Consider the following 15888-nt stretch of genomic DNA (forward strand, 5'->3'; position numbering starts at 1 on the left):
GGAAGGAGGACCGCCGGGGTGTGAGACCGTCAGGCGGCGATAGCGGGAGGATCTGAGGCGCGGCACCCTGTGTAGGAGTGGCGGCGGGGAGCTGGCACCTCACGGGTACCGGGCGGGGAGCCTCGGGAAGGGAGGGGCAGGGGACAAGTATGCGAGGGAGGTGCGGGCGTCTCCAGCACTGAGCAGCACGCAGCACACGCAAGCACCACAGACGCGGGAAAATGTACTAGTAAAGACAGAAGAAGAAAATGAAATGGATGCAGAGAAACTGAGCATGTCTCCCACATTTTGCTTATTTCAAATCTTGACATTAACGAATGTGATGGTATTTCGTTTCCTTACACCTTTCCTTCTCGTATCCTGTTGATGGGGAGCGGAGGGCGGCGGGAAGCGGGACTCGGGCACTTTTCTTTAAATCCACTTCGTAGCGCTTGTCTGAGACCATCACGTAAAAAGACAAAGAAACGAGAAAATCTAAACAACGAAGCCGTCTGTTCAAAGCCCCCCAGAGCAGCTAGCACTTCAGAAGAATGCGCAAACATTGATAGGCAGTGATATTATGTATCTTCAGTGGAATGACGCGGGAGCAGAAAGTGACGTGTGGAGGGGAGAGACGTGGAGAGGTAAGGGAATGACACGGGGATGAAGTGGTCGAAGGGACTGCAGGAGTGACTGACGGTGAAGGAGTAAATGTCTGAGAAGGAAGTGCAGAGGAAGGAAGAAAAGAAGGCCGAAGTTTCAGGAGTTATGGGAGGGAGTGGGAGGAGAAAGCTACAAAGGGAAGTGTTACAAAATCCCTTATTGGTGACATCTTGAACTGATCCCTCCTGTTTATTTATGCTTTAGGTACGCCTTCCTCTTGTTTTTTTTTCTTCAGTCTCCAGCTTCCTTCCCTTCCTTTCTTCATCCCCGTCTTCCTCCTCACTTCATTTCTCCGCGTAGCAATGCAAGAAGTAGTAATAAATAAAATATGCGGAATATTTTATTTTCAGTGTAACAAAAATTATATGCATCAACAAAAACGTACATATTATTTGGTATTACTACTACTACTACTACTACTACTACTACTACTACTACTACTACTACTACTACTACTACTACTACTACTACTACTACTAACAGTTTTAGGAAAGCTTTACAGCTCTCTGTAACCTTAATGAATAAAACAGAGATATGACAACTCGTACAGAACCTGTTTTGTTTGTGGCAGTGTTTGTTAGTTGGTGTGTTTCTTTGGTTGCCTTCGTTAATTGACTTGCTTTTGTTCAGTGTCAACTGCTGTTTTTTTCTTTTCTTTTTTTTTTATTATCTTTTATGTTTTTTAGCGTCTCGGTTCGGTGATGGTGTCGTGTGGTATGATGTGCAGAAGTCAGGGAATCCAGTGCAACGTATGCGTGGTAAAGGTGACGCGAGAGTGAGGCGAAACAGTGAGATAAATACACACTAGCGCATCCCATTTTGCGAGGCCGCGGAGCGAACACTGACCTCATTATTATTGCTTTTCTAATTTTTTGGCTAAATCCTTGACTCTTCCGCCCGTCGTGCGGGGAGGAAGGGCGTTTCCGGCGGCTCGCGGCTTGGAATATGCGCCAGGGACCTTGGGCAGTTTGGCGGGGCGTGCAGGTTCGGGTTTCCTATCCGGCGGCAGAAGAGGGCGCCTTGGAGGTGAGGTTTGGGGAGCCTTGTCTTGTTGCGTTGCACTGATCTTTGTGGTGATCTCAGTTTTTGATTGTGTCTTTATGGTGATGGGTGTTTCCTTCTTGCCTGGAGGCATCATGGGTTTCCTAGGCTGCCATGAGGGTGCGGGAGGGGGCGCGGACGCTGGTGTCGGCGCAGGCCTGAGGGGAGGAGGCGGTGGGGAGATGCCTTCCTGGCGAGCTGACTTGCACCCGTGTGGCGACTTGTTTTTGCTCGTGTAAGGTTTTTCAGTCGCCGGAGGAGGCGGGGGCGGCGCTCCACCTGGGCGGCCTGTGCTGGCGGACTGTTCGTCTTGAGATACAGAGCGACCCCACTCCAACCTCGCGTTGTCCGGGGGAGGGGTGCCGTGTCTGGAGCGACGGCTTCCCGCCAGCGGGTCAACCACCAGGCGTCTCAAGGGCACGGACCGCTGCCGCTCGTACGCCCTGGGCGGCGAGCCCTCTTTGTCTTGGCGCGTCCTAAACATTTTGAAGAGACTGGCCAAGCTCTTCATGGACACGCGGGAGTCATAAGGCTCTTCCACGACAGTCTCCTTCACGTCGGAGACGCAGCCAGAGTCCACCGAGACGGACTGTGTGTAGGCGGGGCGGTCGTCAGTCTGCGGCACCTTGGTGTGGGGAGTACAGTGGCGGGAGGAAAGCTGGATTTTTCTGCTGAAGTCTGGTGAGAAGTTGGGCTTCATGGTGACCACATCCGTCACCAGCTTTTCGTTCGCCACGCCCCAGGAGTGTGAGTGCGAGGCTTTGTCCTTGAGGTCGAGGTCCACCTGGCAGATCATCTTGTCTTGCTCCCACGCGTGCTTCGCCTCCTTGGTCACGTTTTCATTTCTCTTCTTGTTGCACAAGCGGTCCGTGATGAGCGACATAAGAGGACAGCAGCAGGCGTCGAGGCAGCGGGCGCAGCAGGGCTGAGTGCTGGCGCGCCCACGCGCTTCCCACCAACGACGGACATGACTCCACAGGCAGCAAAGGAGGGTGGCGGCGCCCAGGGCAAGCAGGGACAGGACGAAGAGTGTCTCCCACAGCGGGTCTATGTCTGCAGGAGGGAACAACTGTTAATTCTACGGTGAAGACAATTTAAGTTGTGATATGAAGTAGTGTGGTGTGTTGTGCTTGTATGAGCTTGCTAAGATACTGAAACTCTTACATCGGCCACGTCCAATGCGGCAACTGTCGATGGAGCCTCCTTCGCCCTTCCCGGAGCAGTCAGGGGGCGCGTACCCGGGGTCACAGTGGCAGTGGTTGAGGGAGTTACACACCCCGTGGCCAGAACACCCGCCGCGGCAGTCACCGGAGGGCTCCGAGATGTTCACGCATTTCTTCTTCAGGCACATCTGTGGAACACTCAGGCGGCGTCATTTGGGACGGCGTAGCAACGGCCAGGTTAACAAGTACTGAGAGGTGTGATGTTTGCTCGGTGGCGGTGTGACTACAAATATCAAATGCATAAAATTGTGTTAAGAAAATTAAATTCCTTTAGAGTGTTTCACATATTGGCGGAGGCCATACACCCACCTTGCCTTGGCCACACATAGCGCCGTCTGGTACGAGCCAGTACTTTTCGGGCAGCCTTGGGGAGGCCACGATGTACGAACACTGGTAGCGGGAGAAGGAGAAGGTGGCGTAATTCGCAGGCATCTTGAGGATGGGTTCGTTATTTGCCCCCTTCAGGCACTGCAGAGTACCACAGAGTGTGTCCCTGCCGGAAAGAGTGACGTGAAACGACGCGGCTGAGGGTCACGCACGTGCGGCTTGTGACTCACTGTGTTGTGGGCAGCGCGGCACCAGCGCATGTCCGTCACGTGATATAACATTGGTGTGTATAGACGGCCTTGATGTGGCCGCTGTCTCTTACCCGCCCTGGCACGGCAGCAGCTCGGTTTTGGTGTGTCCCTTGAAGCCACAGTTGCCGTTCGTTTCGGCCCTCGTATTGAGGTTGGAGTAACATGCGTCCTCCGCCTTCATGGCGTTCTTTCCCCACACGAAGCTGCACATGGCCTCGTGGCTGCCGCACCGGCCCTCGTAGCAGTATCCCTGCGCCCACAGGTAGCAATGAATGTCACCTGAACAGACATCGGATAGATATGACACGGTGACACACAGCTACATGAGCGAGGCGCCCAGCACTTACCTGGCCCCTGTTACACGGTGTTCCGTCTATCTTGGTGAAGTCCTCAGGGCAGGACTCGGAGCTGCCGGAGCAAAACTCAGGGAGGTCACACTCCGTGAAGGCCTCGCGGCATCCCACGCCCACAGGTTTGAACTGACACTTCTGTAGGGAGGAAACATATGTGACGCGCATGCGCTTAAGGCAACGCTGAAGTGTTTTCCTTATGAAAGACTGGGCCTACTTTACCTTGGTATCACAGCAAGGTCCTGAGGCGCAGGAGGCGTTGACGGCAAAACTGCAGGTGGCGGCGACGCAGCAAGGGTTGTCGCAGAACTCCGCGGGACCGCAGTCACACTGCTCGCCGTAGTCCACCACACCGTCGCCGCAGCTAGAGCGCGGGTACATGCGCGTGGGCACGTTCGTCAGGCACTGGTAGGATTCAGAGTCGACATTTTTCTCGATGATCCGCTGGCTGCAGGAGCTCCAAGAGACGTGTGGCTGGAAGGCGCCGCTGCGGGAGAAACAGGGGTGAACAGAGGGAAAGGGACGGTGCGCAGCGGTGCGGCGACAGACACCTTGCGTCTGTCCAGTGAGTGAGGAGGCCGAAGACTAATGATTTGGCTTGGTGAAATGTGAAGTGCTAAGTAACCAAATATAACAATGTAACAGACACAGATGCATAAAATATGTCATGATAATCAAGTGTCCACAGCAACACTTGAGCCTCTCGCCTCACCCGCTGGTGCCGCTCATGATGCAGGCACGCGTGTCGCAGCGACACTCCGCACCGTCATGCTCCATGCCGAAGTTGTGGCCCATTTCGTGAGCCAGGGTGTAGGCCACCACGCCCACGTGAGCCTGCTTGTCCTGCACCACGCCTGCCGAGTTTTCCGTCCTGTGTGGGGGACGAGCGAGAGCATCTCACACTGATGAGAATGGACGCCTGCCACACAAAGCCACGCATCTCACACTCATCCAGCACAGGTTATTCAACACTCAATACTAAATGTTAGCAAACAGATATACGTGACAGCACCACGCACCCCAGCGGTAACGGGGTGCTGTGACGTCAAGGTGTGCACCTGTACTTGCACTCACTTGCACATTCCAGAGACCACGGCAAACCCGACGGTCCTTCCCTTGAAGTCGACGGTCCTGTGGATAGGCATACATGTAGGAATGCAGGGCGGGTACCAGTGTGCTAAATTGTACCACAGCCTCTCAGCTTCGCACCTCCCACCTCTCAGCCTCGCACCTCCCTCTCCCAGCCTCCCAGCTTCCCACCTTTCAGCATCACATTTTCTGCCTCCCAGCCTCTTACCTCCAACCTCCCAGCCTCCCATCTCACCTCACGCCTCCCACCTCACACCTCCTAGTCTCCCAGCATCACACTTCCCAGCCTCCCAGCCTTACACTTCCCATCTTCTAGCCTCACACCTGCCACCTCCACCTCCCAGCAGCGCCACGCCAGGCCGGTGGGCGGGACACTCACGTGAGCAGCATGGTGTTGTCGTTATTATAGTGAGGTTCCTTCTCCAGCATCTCCCTGCGGTGCCTCTTGAAATGGTTGAGGTTCTCCTCGTAGTCTCCGGTGACTGGTATTTTATTCCCGTCCTCCCACACCTCCAGGTGACTCAGCACCACCACCACACCCAGGGGGCGATACACCTGTGGCGTCACAATAATGTAAACTCCTCTCTCTCTCTTTGGCTCACGCATGACATGACTGTACGGACATGTCTTGACGTGTTTTTCTTCTCACTCTCTCTTTGACACCTTCATGACACGTGTTCCACTCACCGCGTTCACAATGTTGACGAGAGTCTTGCAGCGGCTGCGTGTCTGGGCACCGTGAGTCGTGTAGAAGGCGTGGTCAGCCACCAGCACCAGCTCCACGAACCTGGTCTTCTTCTTGAACCACAGAGCCTCTCCGCCCAGCCCGGCCCAGCGGCGCGTCTGTGGGTACCGTCAGGGAGGATCATGAGCACACACACACACACACACACACAAGGGTTTACGTGCGGGAGGGCCCAAGTGTCCCGCACGGCTATGTGAAACTATCGGCAATCTTACCCGGCGTGGAGGGGAAGCTGAGGCGTTGGTCATTCTGTGGTGGTGAGTGAGGGCGTCCCCCGGGTGGTCCCCCACTTCTGCCTTCGAGTTGGTATCCTTCACCCCTGGAATATTCAACAACAACAAAAAACTTAGTCTCTCCAGCAAATGAAGCCTTGACAGTAAACAGGAAACAGGCGTGTGGTGTGTCACGCAGCATTTGCCTCAACACGAGCCTCGGTACATCACAAAGACCTTCATTAACAGGCAACACAATGGAGAGGAACATACCTTGCTATTATGCCTGACAGAATGAAAGCACACCATGTAATCTGCCCCTAAAGTGCTCAGCAATGCGACAAATGACGAAACACAGTGACAAGAAGTTTATGACAGTACTGAAGTAACATTGGCGTCTTCATCAGAGGGCCGAGTTACGTTACATTGTGTTCAGTTTAGATTCATTACAAGCATTGGTTTCATGTTCCCTGATCTGCCGCCTCGTCCACTCTGTCCTTACCTCCTCCACATGACCCCCAGCTGCTCCATCCACCTTCCCGTCCCGTCTCCCCCTTTCATTACTCCTTCCACCTTCCAGTCCACCATAGTTACTCCATCCACACACCACCTTCTCCTCTTCCCAGTTCATCTACTTACCACATGTTCCTTCGGACGGCATCAGAAGGGTGGAAGAGAATACCCTGTGTGGCTGATGCGGAGATGTGGATCCCGGTGACGGCTCCACGAGCATCTCCACCTCCTCGCCTCCCTCAAGCGTCACCCCCACCACACCGCTGTGAGGGGATGGGGTAGAGAGGGGTGTTGTGAGGGGTGTTGTAATGGAGGTTACAATGAAAATTCATGCTTTGTCGTCTGGAGTTATTAGTTAGTAGGTTAGATAATTAGATGGTAAATTAGTTCATTGTTATTGTATGTTGTGTTTCTCTCTCTCTCTCTCTCTCTCTCTCTCTCTCTCTCTCTCTCTCTCTCTCTCTCTCTCTCTCTCTCTCTCTCTCTCTCTCTCTCACGCATACACTCACCTCAGACCACCGCAGACGGACAGCGCCACCCACGCCTGCTCCACGCCCCTCACCACGCCCTGGTACTCGCACGGCAGCGCCCCCGTCTGTGCACGTGACGTAACACTTAACGAAAGCACCATGATTCACAGACTTAAACATAAAATAGTCTCTGTAAATTCAAATATTATGAAGTTGTAGTCTTTACTCCAGCGTGTGACACAGGGAAGCACAGAGATTAGCGCTAAGAGAGCAGGGCACGCAGGTAGAGAGAGAGAGAGAGAGAGAGAGAGAGAGAGAGAGAGAGAGAGAGAGAGAGAGAGAGAGAGAGAGAGAGAGAGAGAGAGGATAAGAGGGGAGTGTCGTGACAGATAAAAGTTATGACACCTTAGCAGAAGTGAAAAGAGAGGAGGAGGAGGAGGAGGAGGTGAGAGAGAGAGAGAGAGAGAGAGAGAGAGAGAGAGAGAGAGAGAGAGAGAGAGAGAGAGAGAGAGAGAGAGAGAGAGAGAGAGAGTAATCCTCTTGTCGCTTTTAAGTAATCACAGTGCAGTTATTATTCTCTGTTCCACTCGTCACTTGGGTTGTATATAAACAAAGAAGCGTTGCCTGCCACCGTGACCTTTGTGCGGCTTCCTGCTACCCTCTTATCTTATCCCTCGCGTCCTCCTTACTCTTCACGCCTCTTCCCTGGTACCTACCGCAGCATAACCTAACCTAATCTAACCTTACTTCACCTAACCTAACCTAACCTAACCTAACCTAATCGTAATACAAACTAATCTAACTTAACCTAACTTAACCTAACCTAACCTAACTTACCCTTACTTAACGTAACCTAACCTAACCTAATCTAAATTAACCTAACTAACCTTACTTAACCTAACTTAATCTAACTTAACCTAACGTAACCTAACCCAACTCAGTGGGCGGGGTGGGCATTCGAAGCCTTAATCACTAAAGACGCTGCGTCCCTGGCATCATAAGTGCGGTAAGGAGGGCGCCTTGGGGAATGCCTACACCATACATAAAGGATGTATCACTGAGCGTAGTGAGAGAGGGTGAATGACCTGGCATGTTTCTTTTTAAAGGCGTACGCAACGAGATAGAGTGAAAGATAGGGAGACAAAGACAAATTAATAGACAGGATGACAGAGAGCAACAGCCTGGCACGCGCACCCTCACACCTCACCCACGTGACTGAAGATCGAACAAGGTGGAAGGACATGATCGCCCAAGTCACGTGATATGGCACTCCGGTAAAGGTAAACACCCGGAAGACACTGATGAGCGGCGCGGCTTCGACCCACAAGACAATGACGCCAATCTTGACGCGTGTATCAGATGAGGTCCGGCACCAAGCAAAGCAAGCGGGTGAGTCAGCAGCGCGGGAGTGACTCAGCGACCATGGTAATGAGTGAAACACCGCGATACAGCGACTCACCTCCCCCGGAAGTGTGTTTTCCCCTGTGGCCTCACCATTCGGCTCCGTGTAGGACGCTGCCAGCAGGTCCCTGGGGGAATGGGGAGAGTGGAAAAGGCAGGGATGAAGGAGGAACAGCAGGGGATAGGAGGGATGGGGGTGATGGGTATAGACGCAGGGACGACTAGGAAACGTTTTGGGGTATTTCCTTTTCCTATCTCAGTCAGGAAAGTGAGAAGCAGGAGGAAGGGTGATGGCGATGATGGGACAAACACTTCCTATTCCCATCAGTTAGGAATGTGGTAAGAAGCAGGTGGAAGGGGAGGAAGAATAGCCTGGTAGTGATGAAATAAACACTTCCTCTTCCTATCTCACTCTGGTATGCAAGGAACAGAAGGAGGAAGAAGGAACCTTTAAAAGATAAGGCAAATGAATGAGTGGGAATGATAGGTAGCAATAGGTATGTTTGACACTGTGACTGCCACGTGTAGCCCCGATGGCTTCTAACACCTCCCCTTATGTTCATATATTTTCAAGGTGCTGGGGGGCGGAAAACAATACCTCTGGGACACCTAAGGACTTGGAAGTATAAATAACCAAGAAAACGTAGTATAAAGGAAATAATTAGTGGGATTTAAACCTTCGAGTGTCTCCTGGCTTCTCCCACGCGCTATCCTGCTGGGAGTACTGGGAGGAACGCGTTTACCGTAGAATCACGAAGGTCCGTATTCAGAAAAGCTTAGCTCTATCACCACGACAATTTTCAAAGGCCACAGAGATGATTAGCCGGGTTTTCAAGAATGTTTGTCTTGTTGATAATGTAGAAATCTTAATAATCAGTCAGTGAAACCATAAAAAAACACCACTAAAAGCCAGTGTAACTTCAGCTAGAGCCTTTTGAAAGTAGTCGGGTTGCGGGAACAAGTGTTTTGGAACCTGGTTCAAGGAGGAGATCAAACACGCTACTAAAACGTTACCTGGTGGGGTGCAGGTCCAGGATAAGTGGATGACCCTCCTTCATAAACGTCACCGTCAGGAGTACGTCATCCTCTTCGTCCTCCTCGTCCTCCTCGTTATCTTTTTCCTATAGATATCGAGGAGACAAGGAAAATATCAGAACTAGTGGAAGGAAAATGTTTGAGATAGTCGGAAAACAGTATATACCAGAGAACAGGATACACCAGAGAGAGAGAGAGAGAGAGAGAGAGAGAGAGAGAGGAGGGGTTATGAATGTTGCAACAGGTTGGAATGAGTGACGCACCGTTGTGACAGGCGGTTGGCGGCGTGCGGCGGCGCGGCGTGACCAGGTGACAACAGGGCGGGTGGTCACGTTGATAGCGTCCGTGAACCAGCCTGCAGGTGTACAGGAATCCTTGTTAGGTGTGGCCAGTCAAGGGAAAGTGAGATAAGTAAGTAGAGGTTAGGACAGTTGAAAAGATACGTGACATACACACACACACACACACACACACACACACACACACACACACACACACACACACACACACACACACACACACACACCCCGAAATAGACATGATGCTTCTTGACTCACCACTACTCTCCATGATTCCCTGGGCAGCCTCCTCTTGTGCTCCTGGCTTTTCTCCTGTCCTCGCGTCATCCTCGCCGTCGTGGTTCCCTCCCTCTCTTTCTCGAGTCATATTTCCCTTCAGGTTTGAGGCGCCTTTTGTTGCTGCCTCGTCCTCAGCCTCCTGCAGCCTTCCTACCGTGCGTGTCTCAGCCTCCAGGGGCACCCATACCTCGCCCCCCACTCTCTCTTTACTGGGCGGCTCCTGTAGGGCCTCAGCACATGCTATGCCCGGCAGATGGAGGCACAGCAGGAGGGGAATGAGGCAAGCAGCTGCTTTGTGGAGCAGCGCCATGGTGGGAGGTCGGTCTCGCGTCACAATGTTCTTTGGTCCTGCACTCACTGCGCGCGTCTTTAAATGGTTCGTCACCGTGCTAGCAATCCCTCTCACCACTGATTAAAGCGCGGCGTGCCTCCACTATTTGCCACAATCACCACGGCATCATCACAAGTCACGTCGCGCGCTTATCCGATGAGTGAGCAAGGCAAACACACTCCCCACACACCCCACAGACTCACTTCGCTGCGGCACTGGCTAGTCTTCAGTAAAAACAGCAGACTTGTGGCGGCTGTGGAGTCCCGCGGTGGAGTGGCGGCGGCGGAGCGGCGCGTGACAGACTCGTGACGGGGGGGCAGGCGGGATGACTCACTGTACACTCACCTTCCGGTAAACTGACATCATTATCAAGCCACACTGGTGCCATCAGGGAGACTTCGCGTGCTTGTAAGACATCCTGAATGGGTGTCGCGTAAGGCCTGGCGCGTGGAGGGCCGCCGGGCATATCTCAAAGGCCTTGGTAGTCTCCCTGTGCAGTCGTGTCCTTTAAACATTTAAGTATAACACACATATCAAGTAGAACACGCTTCCCTCGTCTGGTATTGGAAAAGGTTGGGCGGAAATCCAACAGATAATTATGAAGATTGCAGCTACAGATTTCACAATCATATTTTAATGATAGTGTTTCCTTGCGCATGATCCAATTCAGTCACTGCTCCAGATCATTTTAGACTTGTTATCGAGCTGTATTCTTAAGGGACTGGCACATTTAGTGAGCCTTTTTTCCACCAGTTTTGCATCCCTTAGCCAGAGCCGCTTGCCAGTCCCACACCAACGAGTCAAGAACAAGCCACCAACACATCACCAGTTTATTCGCACTATTATCACATCTAGTGCGCTGCGGATGGCGGTCGGAGTGAGCTAACGTGATAACCCTCCTTACTGGTGAAGAGTTATGCCACGCCCACTGCTTATCTTATCACTTGGAAATATCACATATAAACTGTTACGAATATGATAAAGGCAATGTGTTCATCCGTGGAGAGGAGAGAAGGAGGTAAAGAGGAAAGGAGAGGAAGGGTGAAGATTGTGTGTTTCTGGGGGGAGAAAGATGTGGTTAGCTGGGGCTTTCCTGTGGCCTGCACTATCTCCACCACTACAGCCACAATTACAGCTCAACTACTACTGATACTATTGTTACTACGATCATTACCACCACTACCACTACTACCACTACTCGTACTATTACTACTATTTATTACTACTACTACTACTGATAATAATGATAAATCTACTACCCTCTCTTCTACAACAACAACAACAACAACAACAACAACAACAACAACAACAAAAACTACTACTACTACTACTACTACTACTACTACTACTACTACTACTACTACTACTACTACTACTACTACTGCTACTACTGCTACTACTGACGATAATGATAATTCTACTACCATCTCTTATTCAACTACCACTACTACTACTACTACTACTACTACTACTACTACTACTACTGATGATGCTGCTGCTGCTACTACTACTGCTACTACTTTATCACCACCACACCACCACCACCATTCTACCATACGATGAATATTATAGATTCAAACTAGGACCCATCATTAGATCTGTGTCCCAATGTGTGTGTGTGTGTGTGTGTGTGTGTGTGTGTGTGTGTGTGTGTGTGTCAAAGCTCAGGAAATGGCGCATGAAGTCACTGGTTCAGTTCTTAGAAATAACAGTAACCTCAACAAGGCATAAGAGAAACGTTAACGGAAGTTGAGGACACGAACACTGGCAAACGTAAGCATTTCGGGCGATCAGACATTCATCTCACTGCAGTCTTCAATGGGAGACGCAAAAATTATTGATCCACAAGGCATTTGTACTCTATACTCATCATTGTGAACAACCTAACCTATCATAACTTAACCTAACCTAATTTAATTTGATCTGATATAGTCTAACTTAACGTATTCTTACCTAACTTAACCTAACTGAACAATCTAACTTAAAAAACAGACTAATATAACCTAACACACCAACAATCTAACCTAACCTAACCTAACCTAACCTAACCTAACCTAACCTAACCTAACCTAACCTAACCTAACCTAACCTAATCAACAATCTTACCTAACCTAACCTAACCTAACCTAACCTAACCTAACCTAACCTAACCTAACCTAACCTAACCTAACCTAATCAACAATCTTACCTAACCTAACCTAACCTAACCTAACCTAACCTAACCTAACCTAACCTAACCTAACCTAACCTAACCTAACCTAACCTAACCTAACTTAACCTAACCTAACCTAACCTAACCTAACCTAACCTAACCTAACCTAACCTAACCTAACCTAACCTAACCTAACCTAACCTAACCTAACCTAACCTAACCTAACCTAACCTAACCTAACCTAACCGTGAGCAGTCTCTGTGGAACTCCTTACCTCTTTGTTTCCCTTCTATTCTGTTTCCCTGTGACCTGTGATCTGTGACCTGTACTATTTCCAGAGACAAATTAAGTGTCATCTTTGGAACTAAACTGACCTTCGCTTTGAAAATGTCCTTTATTATCTTTTTTTTTTCTTTTTTTTTTTGGAAAGTAGATTAAAACTGTTTTTTCTTTTTTCCTTTGTTTTCCTATTGCATTGTCCCTTCACTAGTCTATTACATGTACAAGAAATGAGAGGATGAAAATTCACTTCGTTTGCTGGTGACGTACTTCATAACTCAGGAAATTTTAAGTAGGTAAAGTATAATAGGAAGTTTCATAAGGAGGCGTTGGCAGGCTTCCTCTGCTTCTCCCGGTCCCCATTTCGTGTTTATGGGAAAAGTCTCAAGGGAACCATCTTTTAAAATTTGTCTCTTATTTCTGTTCTTCCTCGTGTAAGAATAAATGTGCAGTGAAGTGTTTAGTATTACTTGGGGGGAGAAATGTAACCTTTTGTAATAATCCTCCTTCTCCTCTTCCTCCTCCTTTTCTCTCCTCCTTCTATGCTCCCCACAACCAGCTCTTTAAAAACCAAAATAGTGTTATTCCTTTGTTTTCCTTTGTGTTATATTCCTCCTCCTCCTCCTCCTCAAAAGACGCGAGCCAGAATACCCTGTTCCTCATCCACGTGGGAACAAACGATTTGCGGAAGACAAGACCAGAGGCTCTTCTGGAAAAGTACCGAGAGATGATTCGGAAATATAAGTCAAAATACAAAAAAATATCATTTCCGGTATCCTTCCCAAAACTGATACGGTTAAATCATCCTACGATAAAGCGTTCAGCATGAATTCCATGCGCATCAATCTATGCAGAGAGGAAGTGGTTCAGTGTGTAAATCTATGGAGCAACTTCTATAACCAGAGAACTCTTTTCAGAAACGATGGATTACACTTGAATTCAGTATGGTCAGCAAGACCTGGACGCCTCTTTCACGATGCGGGGAATGACTACACATCAAAAAACGCGAGTCGGCAGGAACATCCAGCGACAGCGTAGTAATTAACGGTGAGAGTGCCCCATCTGTTCGCGAGAGTCTCAAGTTTTGTGATGTCAATGCACGCAGTTTGAGAAATAAATTTCATGATTTAGAAGAGATTATGTACAAGGAGGAACACGATGTCATCGGAGTGGCTGAATCCTGGATTAATACATCAAACAGAGATTTCTTAGCTGAATTTGCACTTCCAGAATACACTCTGTTCAGCTGCGACAGACAGTGCATAGGAGGCGGGGTGCTCCTCTGCGTTAGGTCACCTCTCCAACTCATCAAAAATTCACAGCAAAAATAGATAACATAAATGCCTCCTACATTCAACTCAACTTTAAATCGCACAAAATTGTAATTGGCATTATTTACCGACAGCCAAGTCAGACTCAAACTATAGATAAACAACTGTGTGAGCAAATAGCAGGAATTTGTTACCAAAATGAGTCAGTTATAATGGGAGACTTTAACTTACCAGTCCACAGATGGGGGCGATCCTTTAAATTCGCTTTCGTGTTACGATTAGTATGGTATCCTACAGGAAAGTAGTCTACATCAACTTGTAATGCAGCCAACTACAGGTGACAATATCTTGGACCTTGTTTTAACGACAAATGAAAACATCGTTAGTAATTTAGAAGTCGGAGCAGTATTCAGCACCAGTGACCACCGGTCGATTACGTTCAGTATGGATGTCAATAAATCTACAGTAAAGGAAAGTAGAGAAAAGGTACCCGAGTATTCAAGTGAAAATTTTAATAAATTAAGAAACATTCTGGCCAACTTTGACTAAAGTGTAATCTTAGAAAGTACTAACATTAACGCAGCGTGGAAGACATCATTTAAAAATTTAACAGAGCTCTTGAAAATTCTGTTCTAATGAAAAAATCAAAATGGTGGGACGCGGACATAAAAAAAAGCTTCTCAGCCACAAAACGCGCGTATCACAAACACAGAACTGACTCAAAATAACGGCGACAAAGCAGAACGTGATCGATTGCGGCGTCATTGTAAAAAAAATATAAGAAACAACAAGGAAAACTTTGAACTTCACATTGCTAATTCATGGAAAGCAAATCCCAAGGAATTCTTCAGCTGCACGTTCACTCCGTACTATCTGTCATCTGTTGGGGGTACATTTCACTAAGGAAGAGAAACAATTATTAAGTAAAAAAAGACTAAAGATTAAAGAGACCTTAGTGATGGCTTGTTCCTCGGCGACTTACTGCTGACCCCGTCACAGTAATGGTGAAAGGAATCAAGTCCTTGCAGAGCAACCCACCCATCACTATAGTCACCTAGTTAAATGAACCTCAGTAGATAATTTTTTTAAAGATGATACAAGTGTTAAGATTGTATGTAGATTGTATGTAGTAGAAGTAGACCTCATCTCTCTTACTTTTCTCTCAAATTCCATCTTGTTTTTCTATACAACATGGTACCATTTCCTTTTCCCGGCCAGTCTCGGCTGAAGGGATGGGGGAGTAGGGAGGAGCCTTCTCCTGTGCTAGCCTCTCTCTCACTAATAGCTAGAGTAGAATAGTTACCCAAACAGCCTTGTAAGGACCTCAGGGTCTGTTGCTGTTTGGTCCTCCTTTGTATTCCTTTTGTAATCCTCCTCCTTCTTCTCCTCCATGGTGTAAGTTATCATGTATAATACTAAACATCACGCGGCCTTTACGTAGACCACCACACCTTCGATGCATGTCTACATACAGTAAATATATACACAGAGAGGAGAAGGGAATACAAACAACACACACCTGAACATTATCTCTCCCCCCGTGACATCCGGAGTATTACTGTACCTGAGTCATCTCCAGGTGTTTCATGATCCACGCACTCGTCAACACATCTTGTCCCTCCATGGCGTCTCGTCCTTGATGATGTAAGGAAGAGGCAGAAGGAAACGTTGTCAAATAGTCACCTCGTTCTTGATACTATGAAAATTTGAGGAAGAGAAGAAACTGGTCCTGAAGTAGAGGTGAGGTGGTGTGTTGGTGGACGGGTGATGGGTGTGATTAGCGGACTGTTGAGTAATAAAGAAAGTGGTTCTGAAATAGAGGTAATAGTGGCCTGTTGGTGGATGGATGGCGATGTGATGAGTGAAGTGTTGAGTGATAATGAACGTGTGGTGGAGACTCACGTGGAAGGAAGGAAACAGGTAGGATAAGCAAGTGTCCTGCATAAAAGTACTTGATTGATAAGTGTATTAATGAGGT

The 15888-nt window shown here is 48.8% G+C and overlaps 1 protein-coding gene across 2 annotated transcripts; it reads right to left on the reverse strand.

The window, feature by feature from the left end:
- Positions 1 to 969: 969 nt before the first annotated feature.
- On the reverse strand, positions 970 to 10481 carry LOC135114798 (disintegrin and metalloproteinase domain-containing protein 33-like). Of its 2 annotated transcripts, XM_064030882.1 has the most exons (17): positions 9857 to 10481; positions 9563 to 9654; positions 9279 to 9385; positions 8323 to 8392; positions 6903 to 6988; positions 6520 to 6656; positions 5884 to 5987; positions 5611 to 5766; positions 5303 to 5478; positions 4909 to 4965; positions 4547 to 4705; positions 4057 to 4321; positions 3832 to 3972; positions 3556 to 3734; positions 3216 to 3399; positions 2848 to 3034; positions 970 to 2736 (listed from the first exon to the last, which is right to left on the reverse strand). In XM_064030882.1, exons 1-17 carry the CDS (start codon positions 10185 to 10187, stop codon positions 1496 to 1498), a joined length of 3672 nt encoding a protein of 1223 aa, XP_063886952.1. In that variant the 5' UTR covers positions 10188 to 10481; the 3' UTR covers positions 970 to 1495. The 2 variants fall into 2 exon arrangements, with proteins under 2 accessions (XP_063886952.1, XP_063886953.1); XM_064030883.1 differs by lacking the exons at positions 8323 to 8392; positions 9857 to 10481 and having other exon boundaries at positions 9563 to 9578.
- Positions 10482 to 15888: the final 5407 nt, after the last annotated feature.

Source organism: Scylla paramamosain, chromosome 28 (genome assembly GCF_035594125.1).
Source record: "Scylla paramamosain isolate STU-SP2022 chromosome 28, ASM3559412v1, whole genome shotgun sequence".
Classification (NCBI taxonomy): domain Eukaryota; kingdom Metazoa; phylum Arthropoda; class Malacostraca; order Decapoda; family Portunidae; genus Scylla; species Scylla paramamosain.